This window comes from Biomphalaria glabrata, chromosome 3, assembly GCF_947242115.1.
Source record: "Biomphalaria glabrata chromosome 3, xgBioGlab47.1, whole genome shotgun sequence".
In the NCBI taxonomy this organism is placed as follows: domain Eukaryota; kingdom Metazoa; phylum Mollusca; class Gastropoda; family Planorbidae; genus Biomphalaria; species Biomphalaria glabrata.
This window is the reverse complement of record NC_074713.1, coordinates 9,061,648-9,080,872: the sequence shown is the minus strand read 5'-3', so window position 1 is coordinate 9,080,872 and position 19,225 is coordinate 9,061,648. Positions and strand designations below refer to the sequence as shown.

The 19,225-nt window shown below is 39.4% G+C and overlaps 1 protein-coding gene across 1 annotated transcript in view; it reads right to left on the bottom strand.

Annotated features, from left to right (window-relative positions):
* LOC106067619 (uncharacterized) overlaps positions 1 to 19,225 on the bottom strand; it is a 57,959-nt gene that overhangs the window by 20,074 nt on the left and 18,660 nt on the right. Inside the window, exon 3 of the mRNA XM_056023245.1 lies at positions 11,959 to 12,113. Coding sequence (XP_055879220.1) covers positions 11,959 to 12,113 — 155 coding nt within the window. The remainder of the gene's footprint in view (positions 1 to 11,958; positions 12,114 to 19,225) is intronic.

The following is a 19,225-nucleotide window of genomic DNA, read 5'->3' as shown; positions in this document are numbered from 1 at the left end:
ATCTTCTCTAGATTTAGGGCCCCATTCACACCTATGGTACAGTCCCTAAAATCAAGGCAAGGGGGGGGGGGGGCAAACGTTTGAGATAGTTACAAAGACAGGGCGTGTTCTCCTGCAACAGAAAATCAACACAGTCATGTATGCAAGCCCATGAATGGGCGGGGGTGGGCGCCCACCCAGAATGTAGACGAAACCCCCCTTTGCCACACACCTTTCTCAGCCAAGCGATCCTGTTACCACTTGACTCCTCCAAATTCGATTTCGTCGAATTTATCGCCATGTTTAAACATTGGAGCAGACGGCAGGTTCAGACAATGTGTACCCAGGAAACGATTGGAGGTGAATTTTTGGGAATGTAGCAAGCAAGCGAGTTTTTAAATAGATCCTAGGATTATTAGGGTGGTGATGCCCCCCCCCCTTTCGCCCCCGATGTCATCACCACCCACGAGATTACTTCCACAACAACTTAAACTTTTTAAAAAACTTCGTTTTGCTTTGACTGTAGTAAGAAAATGTGTACGAACGCTAATATTGATGACGTCATTAACGTATGATGCCTTCATATTTTTTTCCTTGATAGCGTCATCGATCACCGCTTGGCATTTTTTGAGTTCGTACAAGGGCATGTTAGGAATTGAAACAAGGGAACGATTGTTGGTCATACAAGGACTTGCTTAGAGTTAAAACTTAATACAAGAGCATGTCTCGAGTTGATAAAAGAGCATGTCCGTCTCGAGTTGATACAAGAGCATGTTATAAGTTTATACGAAGGCATTTTGGAGTGGATACAAAGGCATGTTTAGAGTTGATACAAGGGAATATTTAGAGTTGATACAAAGGCATGTTTAGAGTTGATGCAATGCAACTTTTGGAGTTGATACAAGGGCATGTTTGAAGCTAGTGTTATTTTTATAAATAAAAGTTAAAGATCGACACTTTTTCGGAGTTGCGATTCCTTTATTTGTTCTATGTTCAGCAGAGTTAGAAGACTAGAAGATTCCTTTATTTGTTCTATGTTCAGCAGAGTTAGAAGACTAGAAGATTCCTTTATTTGTTCTATGTTCAGCAGAGTTAGAAGACTAGAAGATTCCTTTATTTGTTCTATGTTCAGCAGAGTTAGAAGACTAGAAGATTCCTTTATTTGTTCTATGTTCAGCAGAGTTAGAAGACTAGAAGATTCCTTTATTTGTTCTATGTTCAGCAGAGTTAGAAGACTAGAAGATTCCTTTATTTGTTCTATGTTCAGCAGAGTTAGAAGACTAGAAGATTCCTTTATTTGTTCTATGTTCAGCAGAGTTAGAAGACTAGAAGATTCCTTTATTTGTTCTATGTTCAGCAGAGTTAGAAGACTAGAAGATTCCTTTATTTGTTCTATGTTCAGCAGAGTTAGAAGACTAGAAGATTCCTTTATTTGTTCTATGTTCAGCAGAGTTAGAAGACTAGAAGATTCCTTTATTTGTTCTATGTTCAGCAGAGTTAGAAGACTAGAAGATTCCGTTATTTGTTCTATGTTCAGCAGAGTTAGAAGACTAGAAGATTCCTTTATTTGTTCTATGTTCAGCAGAGTTAGAAGACTAGAAGATTCCTTTATTTGTTCTATGTTCAGCAGAGTTAGAAGACTAGAAGATTCCGTTATTTGTTCTATGTTCAGCAGAGTTAGAAGACTAGAAGATTCCTTTATTTGTTCTATGTTCAGCAGAGTTAGAAGACTAGAAGATTCCTTTATTTGTTCTATGTTCAGCAGAGTTAGAAGACTAGAAGATTCCTTTATTTGTTCTATGTTCAGCAGAGTTAGAAGACTAGAAGATTCCTTTATTTGTTCTATGTTCAGCAGAGTTAGAAGACTAGAAGATTCCTTTATTTGTTCTATGTTCAGCAGAGTTAGAAGACTAGAAGATTCCTTTATTTGTTCTATGTTCAGCAGAGTTAGAAGACTAGAAGATTCCTTTATTTGTTCTATGTTCAGCAGAGTTAGAAGACTAGAAGATTCCTTTATTTGTTCTATGTTCAGCAGAGTTAGAAGACTAGAAGATTCCGTTATTTGTTCTATGTTCAGCAGAGTTAGAAGACTAGAAGATTCCTTTATTTGTTCTATGTTCAGCAGAGTTAGAAGACTAGAAGATTCCGTTATTTGTTCTATGTTCAGCAGAGTTAGAAGACTAGAAGATTCCTTTATTTGTTCTATGTTCAGCAGAGTTAGAAGACTAGAAGATTCCTTTATTTGTTCTATGTTCAGCAGAGTTAGAAGACTAGAAGATTCCGTTATTTGTTCTATGTTCAGCAGAGTTAGAAGACTAGAAGATTCCTTTATTTGTTCTATGTTCAGCAGAGTTAGAAGACTAGAAGATTCCTTTATTTGTTCTATGTTCAGCAGAGTTAGAAGACTAGAAGATTCCGTTATTTGTTCTATGTTCAGCAGAGTTAGAAGACTAGAAGATTCCGTTATTTGTTCTATGTTCAGCAGAGTTAGAAGACTAGAAGATTCCGTTATTTGTTATATGTTCAGCAGAGTTAGAAGACTAGAAGATTCCGTTATTTGTTATATGTTCAGCAGAGTTAGAAGACTAGAAGATTCCTCACCCCCCTCCACCACTTGCTCCACCCAGATCACCAAATCTCTCTGCCTTCGCGTTCCTGAAGTTTACCACGGAATGAGCTGTGTGACCTCTTGCGTAAAGTCCGTCTTTACACAGCGACGATCCGGCATTAATCTCTGTCATTTTAGTTTTACCGGACGTAGTGTTTGCGGATCAATCACCAACGTTTGTTGGGGTGTGTGTGTTTGGGGGGGGGGGGTTGGCGAGAGAGGCCACATGTGGTGATTGGTGGAGGGAAGGGGGGAATTTCCAGACTCGCCTGGAGCACACACGAAAAGTAGCTTTTGATTCCTGTGGAGGAGGGCGCTGGTGGACGCCTGAAAGGAAAGTTTGTACAAGAATGGGGTGCATTATGTTATTAACTAATTTATTGTCGAATGTTTGTCCTCAATCCTTGGAATGCCCCACTCGCGCCCCCAGATCTTTAGTCCCTTCTCTTCTACACTCATTAACTCAAACTGAGGCTCAAACAGTTGTGAAATAACTGTGTGTAATAATGTGGCTTCACGCTGCGATATTTTCTACTCTATTTTAAACACGGAAATGAATGGGAAGTCTGGAAAGTGGAAGTGGAACTTAACAATCACCTGGTGAAATGCGCAGCTAAACAAACCGAACACAACGACGAATGAGTTAAGTACTTAAGAGCTTTTGAGTTTGTTATCCAAAGAGAAAGAGAGACGGACAGACAGACTGACAGACATCTATCTATCTATCTATCTAGAGAGAGAGAGAGAGAAAGTTTGAGAAATAGAGAGTGATGAGAAAAGAGCCAGGTAGAGAGAATGGAAGGAAGAGAGAAAGTGAGAGAGAGAAAACAGAGAAGGGGAAGATAAAGAAGGGTTGTCACTTCTAGTTTCCTGATTTAGAAGCAAGACTTTTTTTTCTGATTTTTTTTTCCTTCACTAAAAAAAAAATTGACCAAATCATTGGGAATTAAAAGGATTAATTTCGAGTCAGCATCGACCATCCCAGACAGTATCTCCGAGTAGACCTACCACCAAAAGCTATGTCAACACGGCAAGAATGAATGGACTTTGAGGGCGTTGGGTCCGCCCTGTAGCGCCGCCGTGGGTCTCCACGTTTGCCAAGCAATACCTTCCGCTCCTTACTCGTACCAGCAGGGGACCGGGGCGGTAAAGAATTCTAATTCTTGTTGATTCATTGCACTGTGAATCTGGGAGGGAGCGTTCACCAGGTGTGGGGGTGGAGGGCTGTCCCATGAAGCCACGATGAGACCGAACTTTCTCTTCATGGACTGAAAGCTGGTAGTTAGTCAAAGCTCATTTATACTTTTCTTTTGGTCCTCAAAATTATCGAGATAGAATCGGCAAAAAAAATCGATATTCTTGACCATTATTGCGATAATGTTAAATAGCATTCTGTATTGGGATACAATAGAAACAGAACTGCGACTAGATATGGGAACAGAATCGGAATTAGTATTGGGATAGAATCGGGATGGAATCAGGATAGAAGCACGATGCAGGGACGATTTCAGTTTTAGCCCTGCCGAGAACTATTATAACTTTGGAAGCAGTGCCTTTATTTTTATCTTTCCTGTTCTAAATTTTGAATTGCAGTAAAACAAAAAAAGTTTTTGGTAGTTTTTTTGGATGACTGCTTTGGACACAGTGAAATCTAAGACACCATCGGCCTGCACATTCACTACTTCTCCCTTCGTCTTTTGGACCTTCGTCTTTTGGACCTTCGTCTTTTGGACCTTCATCTTTTGGACCTTCGTCTTTTGGACCTTCGTCTTTTGGACCGCTGGGGTACTAGAAAAGATTTGACGTCCTATTGCTCCATTTCTCTCTGTCTTTTGCCTTGGCAGGCCCGTCCATTCTTTTATGTCGTCTTCCCATCGCTTTCTATGTTTCCATCTTCTTCTTTTTCTTGGTACTGTTTCCCGTAGGAAGGTCTTTCCGAACCTTGAAGACCTTGTAATATGGCCATAGAGTTTTAGTTTGCTTTTTTTTTTTTTTTTGTACACTAGTTAGCAGGTCATCGTAGGGTCCAATCACTGTCTCATGTCTCTAATCTCTTCGTTTGTGTTGCGGTCTTAAAATACTTTTTACATAACGTTTTAAAAAGTGTGTGACAAATGAGGTGTTGTTGGGGAGTATGCTAAAACAATTCAATTTTAGGTGAAAGCTATGAATGCTGGGTAAATCACCTGATATTTGTTTTAAAAAGTCACCACGGTGTCTTGCATTTAATAAACTATGTATATGTATGAGTGAGTATGTATGAGTGTCTGTATGTGTAATATGTATTTAGAGCACAGCCAAATTTAGAAATCTAAATTTGCATTCATTTATCATTGAAGCTTCTCTTGATTCATTATAACTACGCTATAAATATCTCTTTCCAAACCATTCTGTTGACGGGTCAGAGACTAGTACATATAAAGTCTACTGTCGATATGTCAAGCTCGTGTGATAGAAATTAGTCAACGTAAAAAAAGAGGGCGGCGAGAGAAAGAAAGAGTGAGAGAAGTGGATTGAACACAAACACAACACATTATGTTTTCACAAGTCACATGACTCCCAAGGTCGTTTTCTTCTCCTATTGTCTTTGTGTTCCTTGTCTGCACGTTTGGTGATCAAATCTTGACGGAGGCGTTGGAAGGAAAAGAAGAGAGATTATAATTAGTTGATCTAATGACATACGGTGTGTGTGACAGGTAGCTCTGTGTGTGTGTGACAGGCTCATAAGTGTGTGTGACAGAGGTGTGTGACTCTAGATGTGAGTGTATCAGGTTTGTGTGTGTGTGTGACAGGTATGTTGATAATTAGGTGGGGGTGTCTTCTGGAGACAGAGGTAGAGAACATTAAATGTTTTTTTTTTTTGTTTTGTTTTGGTAAAGTAAATAATATCATTAGATGTGGATTGACAGTACTGTTGGTATTGGTGTGTTTGTATTCGATGTTGATATTGATGTGTTTGTATTCGATGTTGATATTGATGTGCTTGTATTCGATGTTGATATTGATGTGTTTGTATTCGATGTTGATATTGATGTGCTTGTATTCGATGTTGATATTGATGTGTTTGTATTCGATGTTGATATTAATGTGCTTGTATTCGATGTTGATATTGATGTGCTTGTATTCGATGTTGATATTGATGTGCTTGTATTCGATGTTGATATTGATGTGTTTGTATTCGATGTTGATATTGATGTGCTTGTATTCGATGTTGATATTGATGTGTTTGTATTCGATGTTGATATTAATGTGCTTGTATTCGATGTTGATATTGATGTGCTTGTATTCGATGTTGATATTGATGTGCTTGTATTCGATGTTGATATTGATGTGTTTGTATTCGATGTTTATATTGATGTGTTTGTATTCGATGTTGATATTGATGTGCTTGTATTCGATGTTGATATTGATGTACTTGTATTCGATGTTGATATTGATGTGCTTGTATTGGATGCTGATATTGATGTGTTTGTATTCGATGTTGATATTGATGTACTTGCATTCGATGTTGATATTGATGTGCTTGTATTGGATGCTGATATTAATGTCAATGTATTCCACGTAGATAGCAATGTGATTGTATTTTATCTATGGTGATAATGACGTGAAGCTTAACTGTTTTATTACAACGCTACGGCAATCATCAGGTGTTTACTGACAGCAACATTTGTCTCAAGGTAGCTGATGACTGGTCGGAAAGAACAACAAAAGGTTAATTAACCTTCAATGTGTGTGTGTGTGTGTGTGTGTGAGTGTCTGGGTGTGTCTGTCTTTGGTTTGGTGGAAGTCTGCGTGTATGTGATAGAGTGAGAGAATGGCAAAGAAAAAAAGAAAGTGAAAAGGCAAGAAAGAGAATTCAAATTCTCCTCCCCTCTCCCCCTTCAATCATTCCCACCCCCAAACAAACAAAAATATCGGAAGGAAAAAAAAAAGTATTTTTTTTTCGAAAGGGGCCATAATTTAATGGTGACGATGAAAACAAAACTAAAACAGAAGGAGTTACCGTTCCTTAATACCAGGACTACGTGAGTGTCGAAACATCACGAGAGAGGAAAGAATTTAATTACGATTGTAGTTTTAACCTTAAGGTGATTGTGATGACTAAAAGACATACGCTGGACTACCTCCACTTTTCAACGCTAGAGTAATCTTCTCTTATACCTACTGTCAAGGGAGCAAAGTCTCCTGGGCGCCCCGAAGACCCTATTAGCGAGTATTAGAAGCGATCATGGGAACAGACGATGGAGGTCGTAACGGCGGGGCCACCTTCCACATCCCCCCATCCTCCTCCACCGTTCCCGAAGCTTCTCGCTTTAAGAGGATGACATCCATCTTAGACCATCACGATCTTTTATTTTCGGAAGAACCCGGTCTGATCCGGAGCAGCACGCGAGAGAACTCTTGGGAAGCTGGAAGCCAGGGAAAAATGTAAGGAAAGATAGAGAGGAAAGGTGAGGAGAGAACGAGGGAAGAAATAGACGAGTCAATAGTCACACTATGTTAAAGGGGGGGGGCGTCCCTTTCTCCTCCCTCGTATAAGCTTTTCAATATCGAGTCATAACACAAAGCCGACCAATGCATGACGTATGAATAATTGAAGTTATATTAAATTATTAATGCCGTCGCTAAATAGGTTGGTCATTTAGTGCAATAATAGAAGAAAAAATCACATCTCTTTATGGAAAGTTACTGCCGCGCATGGTTACACTTATGTCGCAATCTTCTTGCAATCGGCATTTGTTTTTTATTCGGCATCACGTTGAAAACTAACACGAGTGTATGTGCACCTTATATGTGATGTGAGATGGTATGTACCCACGAGTGTATGTGCACCTTATATGTGATGTGAGATGGTATGTACCCACGAGTGTATGTGCACCTTATATGTGATGTGAGATGGTATGTACCCACGAGTGTATGTGCACCTTATATGTGATGTGAGATGGTATGTACCCACGAGTGTATGTGCACCTTATATGTGATGTGAGATGGTATGTACCCACGAGTGTATGTGCACCTTATATGTGATGTGAGATGGTATGTACCCACGAGATGTGTGTGTGTTGGAGGGGGGGGGAACATTTACTACTAATGACTTTGGGACTTGATCTTTCAAGCAAAATACAATAGATACTGTCTATCTTGCAAGATACAAGGTACAAGTGATAAGATATTTCTTACAAGATACAATAATCTTTCAAAGTACAATGGATACGATCTTTCTTGCAAGATACACGACTCTTTAATATAAGATACCATAAATAATATCTTTCTTGCAAGGTAAATGAATCTATCATACAAGGTACTGGAAGAGATCTTTCTGGCAAGAGAAATGAATCTATCATACAAGGTAAACTGGAAGAGATCTTTCGTGCAAGAGAAATGAATCTATCATACAAGGTACTGGAAGAGATCTTTCTTGCAAGATAGAAGTGCTTGAACAATTCACAATCGCCCCGACACTCTTATAATATAAACCACCACTTGACCAATTCCTTACCTCACCCTATCGACCCCCTCAATCCACCCCCAACCCCCTTCTCTTTCGACGACCTCCACCATCCCTTACTACAAGCTCATCAACTTAAGCCCCTGTTCTGAAGATGATTCCAATTGTTCGTTTAGCATGCAGGATCACGGTCCAGCGCCACGGCTAACAGCGCTGGAATCACTTTGACAAAATCCCAGAAGACAATGCGATGAGATTAAAAACTTCCTTCCTTATTGACATTCTTCAAGTGCGGGTCCTGCGCGTTCATGACGTCACAGAAAACAAACCGCGCTTGTAAAAAAAAATCCGAGACGCCCAACGAGTAGGGTACCGAGCCAGAAATTAGCATTCGAGAGTTTTGTCCCCTAGAGAAAGCGGATCCGGGAAAAATGTAAAAAAAAAAACTTAAAAGAAAAAAAACAAGCTTTGTTTAGCAAGATGATATACTAGTGGGGAAAAAACTCAATAAAAATGTTTTCTATGTTTTTGTTTCTTATGCAGATAATCACTAAACGATTTCCTTTCTCCCTCCATTAGAAGTGTACGGTGGCCGTTGCCTGGTTTATAATCTGTGCCAATAGATGTCACTAGGGGAATTTTTTTTTGTTTTTTTTTTACCTAAAGAGGAAACAGGGGGCGACTATGTCATCTATGAGAGATGTCATCAAAGCGAGATGTCATCTATGACAAGAGGAACTTTGTACGTAGAAATAGGCTGAATGAGAGCACGTGGGAAGTAAAAGTAGAAAAAAGGGCGGGGGGCTTCTTTTGGGAATGTTGAGCAGACGATTGAGATCGTGTATGAACTGGAGAGGACAGAAAATGGAGATACGCGAGGACGAGAGGGGGCCGGGGGAGGGAGAGATATCGGTTCTGGGGAACTAGAGCAGAAGGGAGAATCCGGGCAACAACTTGGCGTCCCCGGGGACAGGGCGTTCTGGGGAGGAAAGGAGGACCGCGGATGGAACAAGCTAATAACTCGCGCCCAGGATGCATTACATCTATGAATCAATGAAACTTTAATGAGCATTAAGTCCTGGTAAAATGCCGAGCCAGGAGGGCAGCGACTTGAAAAAAAAAATATGTGGGGGGGGGGGGGGGCGGGGAGAAAGGAGGTTAACTGGTGGTAGAGGCAAGAGATCAAACATGAGACTGAATCGAGAGGGTCCAAGGGAGAGAATTCTGTCACATCTAGGAGAAGCTGTCACAGAACGAGGAAATGATTCTCGCGCCCCTCGAGACTTGAAGAAATGCCGAGAGCTGGGGGTCCGAGTGCTGTCCTGAGTGTGGGCAGTTTTTGTTCTTCTCTCATGCCCCGCTATAATATCGAGATATTTGAGGAAAGATTTAGTTGGCCGGAGAATGTCAGAGTTCGGAAGAGTGTCTTCCCCTTGTGCACGCTCGTGGACAGCAATGATCTACACTGAACAGCGCATAGAATATCGCAGGCTAATATTTCTCAAAAGATCTGGCGACATTGTTCCTTTCCATACCCCCCCCCCCCATTCCCCTCTCCCCTTTTTTGTTCACAAACCTTGTAATGGAGGAAAGCCGGGGTGGGCTCTAAATTATTCAAAAGGAGGCGCGCATTCTGAGTGTATTACGACGCCGAACTGGGAGATAGCAACATGCTTGATGATAAACTCTCTACATATAGTCACACATACACTATTAGACATTAGAACAAATATATGCCCATGTAGCTGTCTTCTATTCTTGATTTATGCTGGGGGAAAAAAAACACCAGCTGAATGTGGGGGGTGGGGGTGGAGGGGATGGAGAGATAAATTGCTGAAGAGTCTGGCAGAAAGATGGTATAAGAGAGGCACTTTTTTTCTAGTGCGTCGTGTAGGGTGGTTTAGTGGTGGGACGCTTAACTATATAGTTGGTGGTTGTAAACCTGATCGAACAAATCACTGACATAATAACTAGACTATTAGCATGTGTTACTCTGACAATATTGTTCTGCCCTTCCAAAGCAATGCGAAGTCTCCCTTTATTCAACAAGTCAGGTTTGTGCTGCTACTTTAGGCATTCTGTTCATACATGCCTACTCGAGCTAAAACAATGTCAAGAGAAACTGTACACTGTCAAGCGTTAGTCCTTTGTAGTTAGACAGACTGCAAGCAATGTTTCTCGGCAGTCTCTGGAGCAACGAGTACTAGCTCTGTCCTATCAGTCGTGCTGGTAGCCGGGTATATTGCTTGCGTCCACACAAACCAAACGCTTTTCAACGCCACTCACTCGAGACAAGCCGACACAGGACGTAGGCAGAGCGCCCTCGTGGCCCGAGTGAACGCCCTATGCAAATGTTCTTGAATGCGATTGCTAGTGTTCGATGAAGTTGATATTTTTTTTTTGTGTGTTCTTTTTTGTTTTCAATCTCCGAGGATAATGTCCATGATGTCTGCATTTTTTTTTCTGTGTGTGCGTGTGTGTGGTGGAAAGTGCGGAGAGAGGCAGCAAAAGAAGGCTGTTGGGAGGAAAGGGTGGGGCGTCCTGTGAGGGGGGGAGGCTGAAATGGAAGATATCATATTCACTTTGCGACGATGTGCTAATGTTTTGTGATATCTCTCATTGAAAGTGAGGCTGTGTGTGTGTGGTTGTGTGTGTGTGTGTGAACGTGCACAGTGGTGAGAGAGTATGAATGAGATAATACCCTATTCATACTTTCGGCTCTCCCAAGACCCTGTAACTTAATGAGTGACCGGAGTCAACAAGGAGCGAAAAGAGATGGGGGGGGGTGACAGAGAATTGGAGGGGGGACTGGGCGTTTTGCCAATTGTATAATTGCGCCTGATTGTTCTCGGCCAGTGGTCGGCCGGTCCTCAACTGGCCAGCAGGTAGCCGATACAGACTTCTATTAATTTATTTATATGAGTGCGAGCGTATTTGCTGTGTTTGATGATGCATACAACCTGGGCTTGGGTATAAAGCACTGCCACGCCCAACAGAAAACTGATCAGCAAAGTGCCAGGGGGGACGACGCCAAGACGCCAGGGCGTTGTACATTACAATCTGCGGGGGGGGGGGGGGGCACCATGGCTTTGCAATCTTTTTTTTCTCATTGTTTATTTTTAAAATGAAAAATCTATATTATAACAACCCGCAACAATTGATAAATATTATCCAAATAATGTTTTCTTATTTATTTATTTATTTCTATTAAATTAATTTCTACTCTGGATAAATGATTGTAAAATAAGCGATTGAGAAAAAGCTGCTAAAAATACAAAATGTATAGTTGATGGTTAGCATTTTATTTAAAACAACCGATAAAATTGTATGCATAGATCTTGTCTTTCAAGGCCGATAACCACTTATCAACGCGTGACAACTCTTCGTGTTACTATTCTAAATATAAATATTTCAAGTCAATTCAATACCCAATTACTTCCTGTGCGTATTAGTTTAATGTCGGTTAAACAGATTCATAGAGCATTTGGGATTTTGTAAAGGAAAGTAATACTGGAAAAGTGTTACTTGAGTTTGTTATAATTGTCGCAGCAGTGTAAGCTGCTTCAAACAAGAGAAATCAAACGATGCTTATGTTCTATTATTATTATTATTAGTTATTATAACATTCATTTTCAAAGTCTCCATAAAGAAAGAAATCACTTTGTACAAATTTTGATTTTGTAATTATTTTTTTTAATGAGCCAACCATATTTAACTCTTTCTCTCCTAACTGACGATACCAACGTTGATTCCCCCAGAATGTGGTAAATAATTACGGAGAGAAAGAGTTAAAGTTGGCAACATTTTCAGCTTTTAAAGAAAGTCGCGACCAAAACTAAATTATAATTTGGTCTAGATTTCGTCACATTTAAAATGAACAAAATAATATGAGCAAAGAACTATGATAAGTGACTGGACTTACCTAAAGTTTGAGAACCACTTGACCAACTGGGCTGTGTTGTTTTTGTTGAACATGACGTCTGGGAAGTACATTTTGAGGATCGACGAGCTGGGGTAGCGGGTGTAGAAAAACATCAACTTGGCTTTCCGTAGGTGCATCGGGGTCAAAGTTGAGGTGTGAGCCAAGGTTAAGGACACAATACTGTTGACAAGTCGATACAACTGTGTGCTTTTTAAACACAGTACACACACAATGAAACAAGAGAGAGAGAGAGAGAGAAGAGAGAGAGAGAGAGAGAGAGAGAAGAGAAAGAGAGAGAGAGAGAAGAGAAAGAGAGAGAGAGAGACAGAGTAGATTCAATAGGGCCTAACTTTCCCGTTTAGTTCATTAATGTAGATCTATAAATTGGAGATTTTCATACATGGCGGAAAGCCTATAAATAGCAAACTTTTTGGTGTATCCGGCGTATGACATAATGTATTGATAAGCTTTGTTTTCTAAAAGTTAAATGATAATTTACTGGCATTTTTTGGGTCGTCAGAATCAAATCTTTTAACCTCTTCCGTTTTTAACTTTTAGGTAGTTGGCAATTTTGAAGTTAAATTTATCATCCTTGACATTGTTTAGTGTATGGTGAAAATATCCAATAAAAATGCTCACAATGGCTTAACTTTCCCGTTTAGTTCATTCATGTAGATCTATATATAAGTGCCCAAAGTACGGAAGACTATATGGGTGAGGTCCTTGTATCATTGAACAGAAAGCTTTGATTTGATAAATAGAAATTACTTTAGTTTACAATAAGAGATGGGGTCCCAAAACTTTGTATTTTAATATCTACTAATAATCTACTTCTAAGCTACTTATAATCTACGTCTAAGCTAATTATAATCTACTTCTAAACTACTTATAACTAGTTCTAAACTATTAATAATCCACGGCCTATATAAAGTCTGGTCATTGTCACGCTGGTGAAGTTTTAACGCCACGATTCACGTCTTTGTTTTCTCCAGTGAAGGTGAAGGCTGTGTCTGTCTACACGTGAAGTTCAAAGCGAGGCTCAGCAAATCGTGTACTTAACGACACGAAGAAAACTAATTTGTGCCGCCTCTGCATACATCGTCCCCCCACCCCTCCACGTTCCCCGACCCTCCCCTCTTTACGGGAAATAGGGTCAGAGCGCACACGGTTAAGTCAACCAAAAGAAAGCACTACTGTCAAATGTTAGCAAGGAATCTGTTACCCTTCGTACGTCCGGAGTGAATCGAGTGGAGTCCCCCCCCCCCCCACCCAAATCACTTACATGTCTTACAATGTTAGAACATGGACGACTGGATCTGGTTTTGTTTACGTTTTTGCTTATACTTTTTTTTTGTTTACATTTAATTCGCGTCCCAGATCACTTCCAATGTAATAATAATAATAATCTTTATTGTCCGTATGGAAATTTGTCTCACAATTTGTGCATTACACCAAACAAAAAACATTATAACTATAAGAAACTACTGGACCTACTTCTAGCCTGGCATATGTATGGAAGTGAAAACAGACCATTATGCTACGACATTGAATAGTCATTGGAGACTTAAAATACACTGTCCCATGGCCTATTTTCAATTGTGTTTTGCTGACCACCAAAGCAAGAAAAAATAACCATATTAGGTCTAACATTCTGTGACTTCTTTAAAAAGAAAAAAATAACCATATTAGGTCTAACATTCTGTGACGTCTTTAAAAAAAAAATGGGTAGGAAAGCTCTAAGCGTGCGGTCCGCACCGGTAGACATCAGCCCCTGTGACGCCACTGGTACACTTTACTGTTTCTAATGACTTTATCCGGTTCTTTGACTAAAGTGTGTCACACGTATCTTATACAGAAAGCTCCAAGTATAAACTACAGAAACATTTTCACTCAGGCTCTAACATCTGCGTCCATTTAGAGCCATATGTTACACTATCACCAAATAGGAACAAAAAAATGTAAATTAATTAAAAAAAAATTGTAAAACAAAACAAAAAAAAAAAGGTACAATAATATCTCTAGCTTTAATAGCGGGGCTAAATGAACTCCCATTGGACTCCACACTTGGGGGCGCCCCTTGCTCTCTTCGCGTCTGACAATCATTATGTCCGGATACAAAAGAACCACCTTTCAAAGCACATGCCCGCTTCTGTCATTGTGCGCCCTGCCGCCCCGCTCCGCCTAGCTCCTACCTGGATGTCACGGAAGAAATGTATCAAACAAATTTTTTTTTTTCCCACCCAAAAGGCCAAAGCCGGGAATCTTAACAACAGAATGTCACATTGTGGCGCCCCTATAATTTGGTCTTTGCAATTTCTCTCATGGTCGATACGGCTCCCTTCCGTCATACTTGTTGTTCAAGTCAATAAGAAATAAGAGGGTTGGGGGGGGGGGGACATGTCTCTTGCCCGGTTATCACGCAGTAACCCGTTTTATATTTAATTAGAAGATCTATAACAATAGATTCTTATGTATTATGATTCAAAGATGTAAAACAATAGATTGTAATATAATTAGAAGACCTATACAAATGTTATGTTCTGTATTATAATTATTATTAGAAGATCTGTATAAAGAAATAAAAAAAAAAAAATCATGTTTGAGCAGGGAAAACAAAATAATTTAGAGTTTTGGAAAACCACAACAAAGTAACGAAAGCTAGAGTGTTATGTTCTATCTGGTACTAAAGTGTGAAATAACACACATCGAAAATGTCTACTTTCAATAAATAATTTACATTCTATCGGAAGTGAATATCATAGCACAAACCTAGCCTCAAAGAAAGCCCAAACCTAGCCCCAAAGAAAGCCCAAACTTACCCCCAAAGAAAATCCAAACCTAGCCCCAAAGAAAGCCAAAACCTAATCCCAAATATTGCCCAAATTCAGCCCCTAATAAAGCCCAAACCTACCCCCAAAGAAAATCCAAACCTAGCCCCAAAGAAAGCCAAAACCTAATCCCAAATATTGCCCAAATTCAGCCCCTAATAAAGCCCAAACCTAGCCCCAAATAAAACCCAAGCCTATCCCCAAATAAAGCCCAACCCCGCCCCCCCCCCCCCCCCCGAATGACGGCGTGGGGTGTGATAAGTGATAAGAAAAAAAAGATTAGGACTGCTAGGATCGTTTCAGTTTGGCACACAGTCATTTCTACGAACACTGAGGAACGTTGTCAACAAGATGTGTTTCAACACATTAAAGGCTGCAGTCTATTGTTAGCACCATGTCCCTCCGCCCCCGTACCAAAGCCACCACCACCTCCACCACCACCTCCACCACCACCTCCACCACCACCATGTCTTGTTCATTTTTTCTTTCAACAACCTGTCGTGCATGTTCGTCTTCAACACCCCCCCCCCGGGCCTTCCCTCTCTCACCCACTCCGTTTCCCAAGCTTTGTCTCCACCCTTAGATCTATCTCCCTGAGACCCAAGGAAAGATGTGCAGATAATTCTGATGAGGGCATCGTGTTGCTGAGCCAATCAATGACATTTGCAGTTTCACTCAGACATTCGCAGTGTTGGTATTGGGTTACAGGGTTTCTCAAACTTTGGAAAATCTTGGTACCGTATGATTCACGCTGTGGCCATGTACTGCCAATTAGTATTTACATACATTTGTTTTGAAAAGAAGCTAAATAACAATTAAAATACAGTGATTCTTCGATCAAGCAGACGAGAGTCTTCCTTACAGTTCTTATACACTATTAGTGTGCAGTACCCCTTTTTTATACAATGTTTAGAATAGCTAAAGATTGTTGTTGTTTTTAATTTTCATGTGTTGTATCATTTTATATTACATTTTTATATTGTTTTACTTCATGACATGTATGATTCAATGTACTGGAAGTTTTATAAATTGTATTTATTACATTGATCTATTAAGAATACGAGTGTTGTGCCATGTCTGTTGTTTAAAAAATAAGTGCGCCATGTCTGCTGTTTAAAAAATAAGTGCGCCATGTCTGCTGTTTAAAAAATAAGTGCGCCATGTCTGCTGTTTAAAAAATAAGTGCGCTATGTCTGCTGTTTAAAAAATAAGTGCGCTATGTCTGCTGTTTAAAAAATAAGTACGCCATTAAAATGTCTACATATTGAACCTAAATGAAAAACAGCACCAGTTTTGAAATGAGTGATAGTAGTGAATTCAATGCGACGGAAATAAGGGACTTCTTCAAGAAGCATAACTTTCAAAAGTGTTCATTATGCATTTATCATTTCGTAGAAGCATTTTCCATTAAGAGCCAAATCCGAGCTTCAGCTATCAATCCAGCTGGGAGTGCTGGTTATTGTGTTTGTGCTGTCTTGTTGTCCTTCACATTCATATTGAAAAATGACTAAAACAGCTGATGAAAATTGGATGTTAATTTGTCCCCATCGTACAAGAGTTCGTTGCTAAGGTTACTTAAGGTCTTTCGCATACAGTCATTTTGCCGCCTATGTGAATTTGTTTATGCTTGACGTCTGACACGAGACAAAGGGGCTGAATCGCAAAACTAGACATGCTGATCAAACTAACAAGAAATAGCAACAAAGCCTCGTATTATCTTAATGGCGAAAAAAAATGCTTTAACTTGATAATACTCTTGATAATACTCTTGATAATACTCTTGATAATACTCTTGATAATACTCTTGATAATACTCTTGATAATACTCTTGATAATACTCTTGATAATACTCTTGATAATACTCTTGATAATACTCTTGATAATACTCTTGATAATACTCTTGATAATACTCTTGATAATACTCTTGATAATACTCTTGATAATACTCTTGATAATACTCTTGATAATATTCTTGATAATACTCTTGATAATACTCTTGATAATATTCTTGATAATACTCTTGATAATATTCTTGATAATACTCTTGATAATACTCTTGATAATACTCTTGATAATACTCTTGGTTCTCGGAGACGAGGCAATCGTTATGTCGTATAATTACCGCCAGAAGTCGATCTCAAGATGTGTTGGCTTCATCCGGGGAACTGACACAAGATACTAGCCGGATGGTCACAGGTGGCGGCAATCAAATAGAAGAAACTAGAATACTGATGAAAACGTATCTATGGATATGTCTGCTTCAAGTGGATACTTCCAACACAATATTAGGCTTCGTCTTGTAATTAAAGTAATTGATTAGCTTAACAAGTAATGGAATAAAAGACAAGAAATTAACGGGGAAATTGTGTATTAGATGAAATATTAGCGTAGTCATTTTGTCAACTCAAAAATATTTAAAGAACGTGGAGAAATTATGAGCAGAACTAGAATATAGAACGTACAAATAAACATGATCTGGGATTCATAGTTTCTTTGTTATCTTAAAACTCACAGAAGCGCCGTCGCAATTACTGTATACACTACTTTGTGTATACACTACTTTGTGTATACACTACTTTGTGTATACACTACTTTGTGTATACACTAATTTGTAAAGTTGTTAATGGTGTTATTAAAATGGTTGGAAGAGACTCTTGCCCATGTTCTGGCTTGTTGGACATGTTTCGGATGTTCCTTCAGAAATGAATAGTGTTACATCCTAGCTCAAAGTTCAAACCTCCATCAAGACGGCCAGGATCGGTGTCGGGCAGGGGTCGAACCAGAGACATTCGGGACGACAATCCAGATCGCATAGGCTATCACAGGACAGGACTTTAAGGCGGCTTGGCAAAGTTTTGTTTACATAATCTTTGATGGATTTCTAAAGATGAACGTTAACACGTATCTATGCATCTATATGGGATTATTAAGATGGTTGCTAACATGGCGCTGTTAAGATGGTTGTTAACATTGGGTTGATAATAAAGTTGTTAACACGGGGTTGTTAATTAAGGTATATTTCTGAAGGGATTAAGTTATTACTCTCTCCCACTAAGTACACCAATAAGTATATCTTGTTTATATCATCAACTATATCCTATAGGTCATAGACTGATATAGAATGTCTTTCAGCCAATAAGTGAGCGAATATTTTTAGTTCAACTGTTACATTCATAGTTTATTTCTAAAAGTCAAGTCCTCAGGTTACATTCTACTGTCTTTAGAAATAACAAACTCATCGGGATAACTCATACTTTGTGACTTTCTCGCTATGCGAGAGTTATCATAAATGGCTTAGAACAAAGTAAAGGGATACACAGAAGGGGAGACAAGTCCGTAATCACCATAACACCTGTTTCCTTAGAAGGTTAAAGAGTCCATTGTGAAAGCATCTTGTCTCAAGTGATGGTAAAATGGTCATGGGGGGGTACAAAGGATGTATTGCTATACCTGAGTGTCACAACGTGCATTTCATGCATAGATAATAATGTCCTGACCCAGGGTCGACATCTGCAACAGTCGCTGGCAGACGTGAGCAACAGGAAGTGAGAGACAACAGAGTGATACGCCGATAGCTCAGAATTGAAGTCAACGAATGTGCCCTAAGCAATTGGACTCAATAAATGTTGATTTAAAAAAAAAATAATTTGACTCGGTGAATGTGGATGTTTGAAACAATTTGATTCAATGAATGTTCGTGTTTTGAGCAATTGCAGTCATTGAGTGATTCAATGATGTAGTTAGAAATTTGACTATAAAAATGTGGATGTTTTGATAAATTTGATTCTATGATGTAGTGAGCGATTTAAAGGCTTTAAATGTAACTTGACGTAAATGAATATAGGCCTATATAGACCTAAAAGTTGGGGCAATGGATTTTTTCAAAAATTTATTGAATTAAGAGAGTAAAGTTAGTGTGGTCAACTCTCGTCCAATTCGGTTAAATTAACAGATTTAATGGCAAAGAGTTATTTGGTATAAATTGATTCGATTCTAATGAGTTGTTCCAGAAGCGTGAATCATTTGGCTAACAAAGAGTGCTTTTGAGAGCGATTGTAAGATAGTGAATCATTCGGCTGTCCTTTGTCAGCGAAAGTTTATAATAAATTAATTCAGATATAAACAAAATAAAGCTCTCGAGATAAGATATGTATAGAAGGCGAGACATTTATGCGGTCAATACTAACTCGGCTACTCTTCTTACCCACATGCCAGTTCATCGCCCATTCCCCTTAACTCTCCATCTATTAATCATTACTTTCAGCTTATCTCTCTTTGTCAGCCGCGCGCCATAAACAACATGGCGGACCAAGACGTCTACACGAAAAACACTTCTCTGAAATGTTTCACAAGCTGTCGTCTGTACAGAAGACACTCACACACACACACACGCGCGACACAACCAAATGATACTTCACTTTGTGTCTAGCACGCGCTCT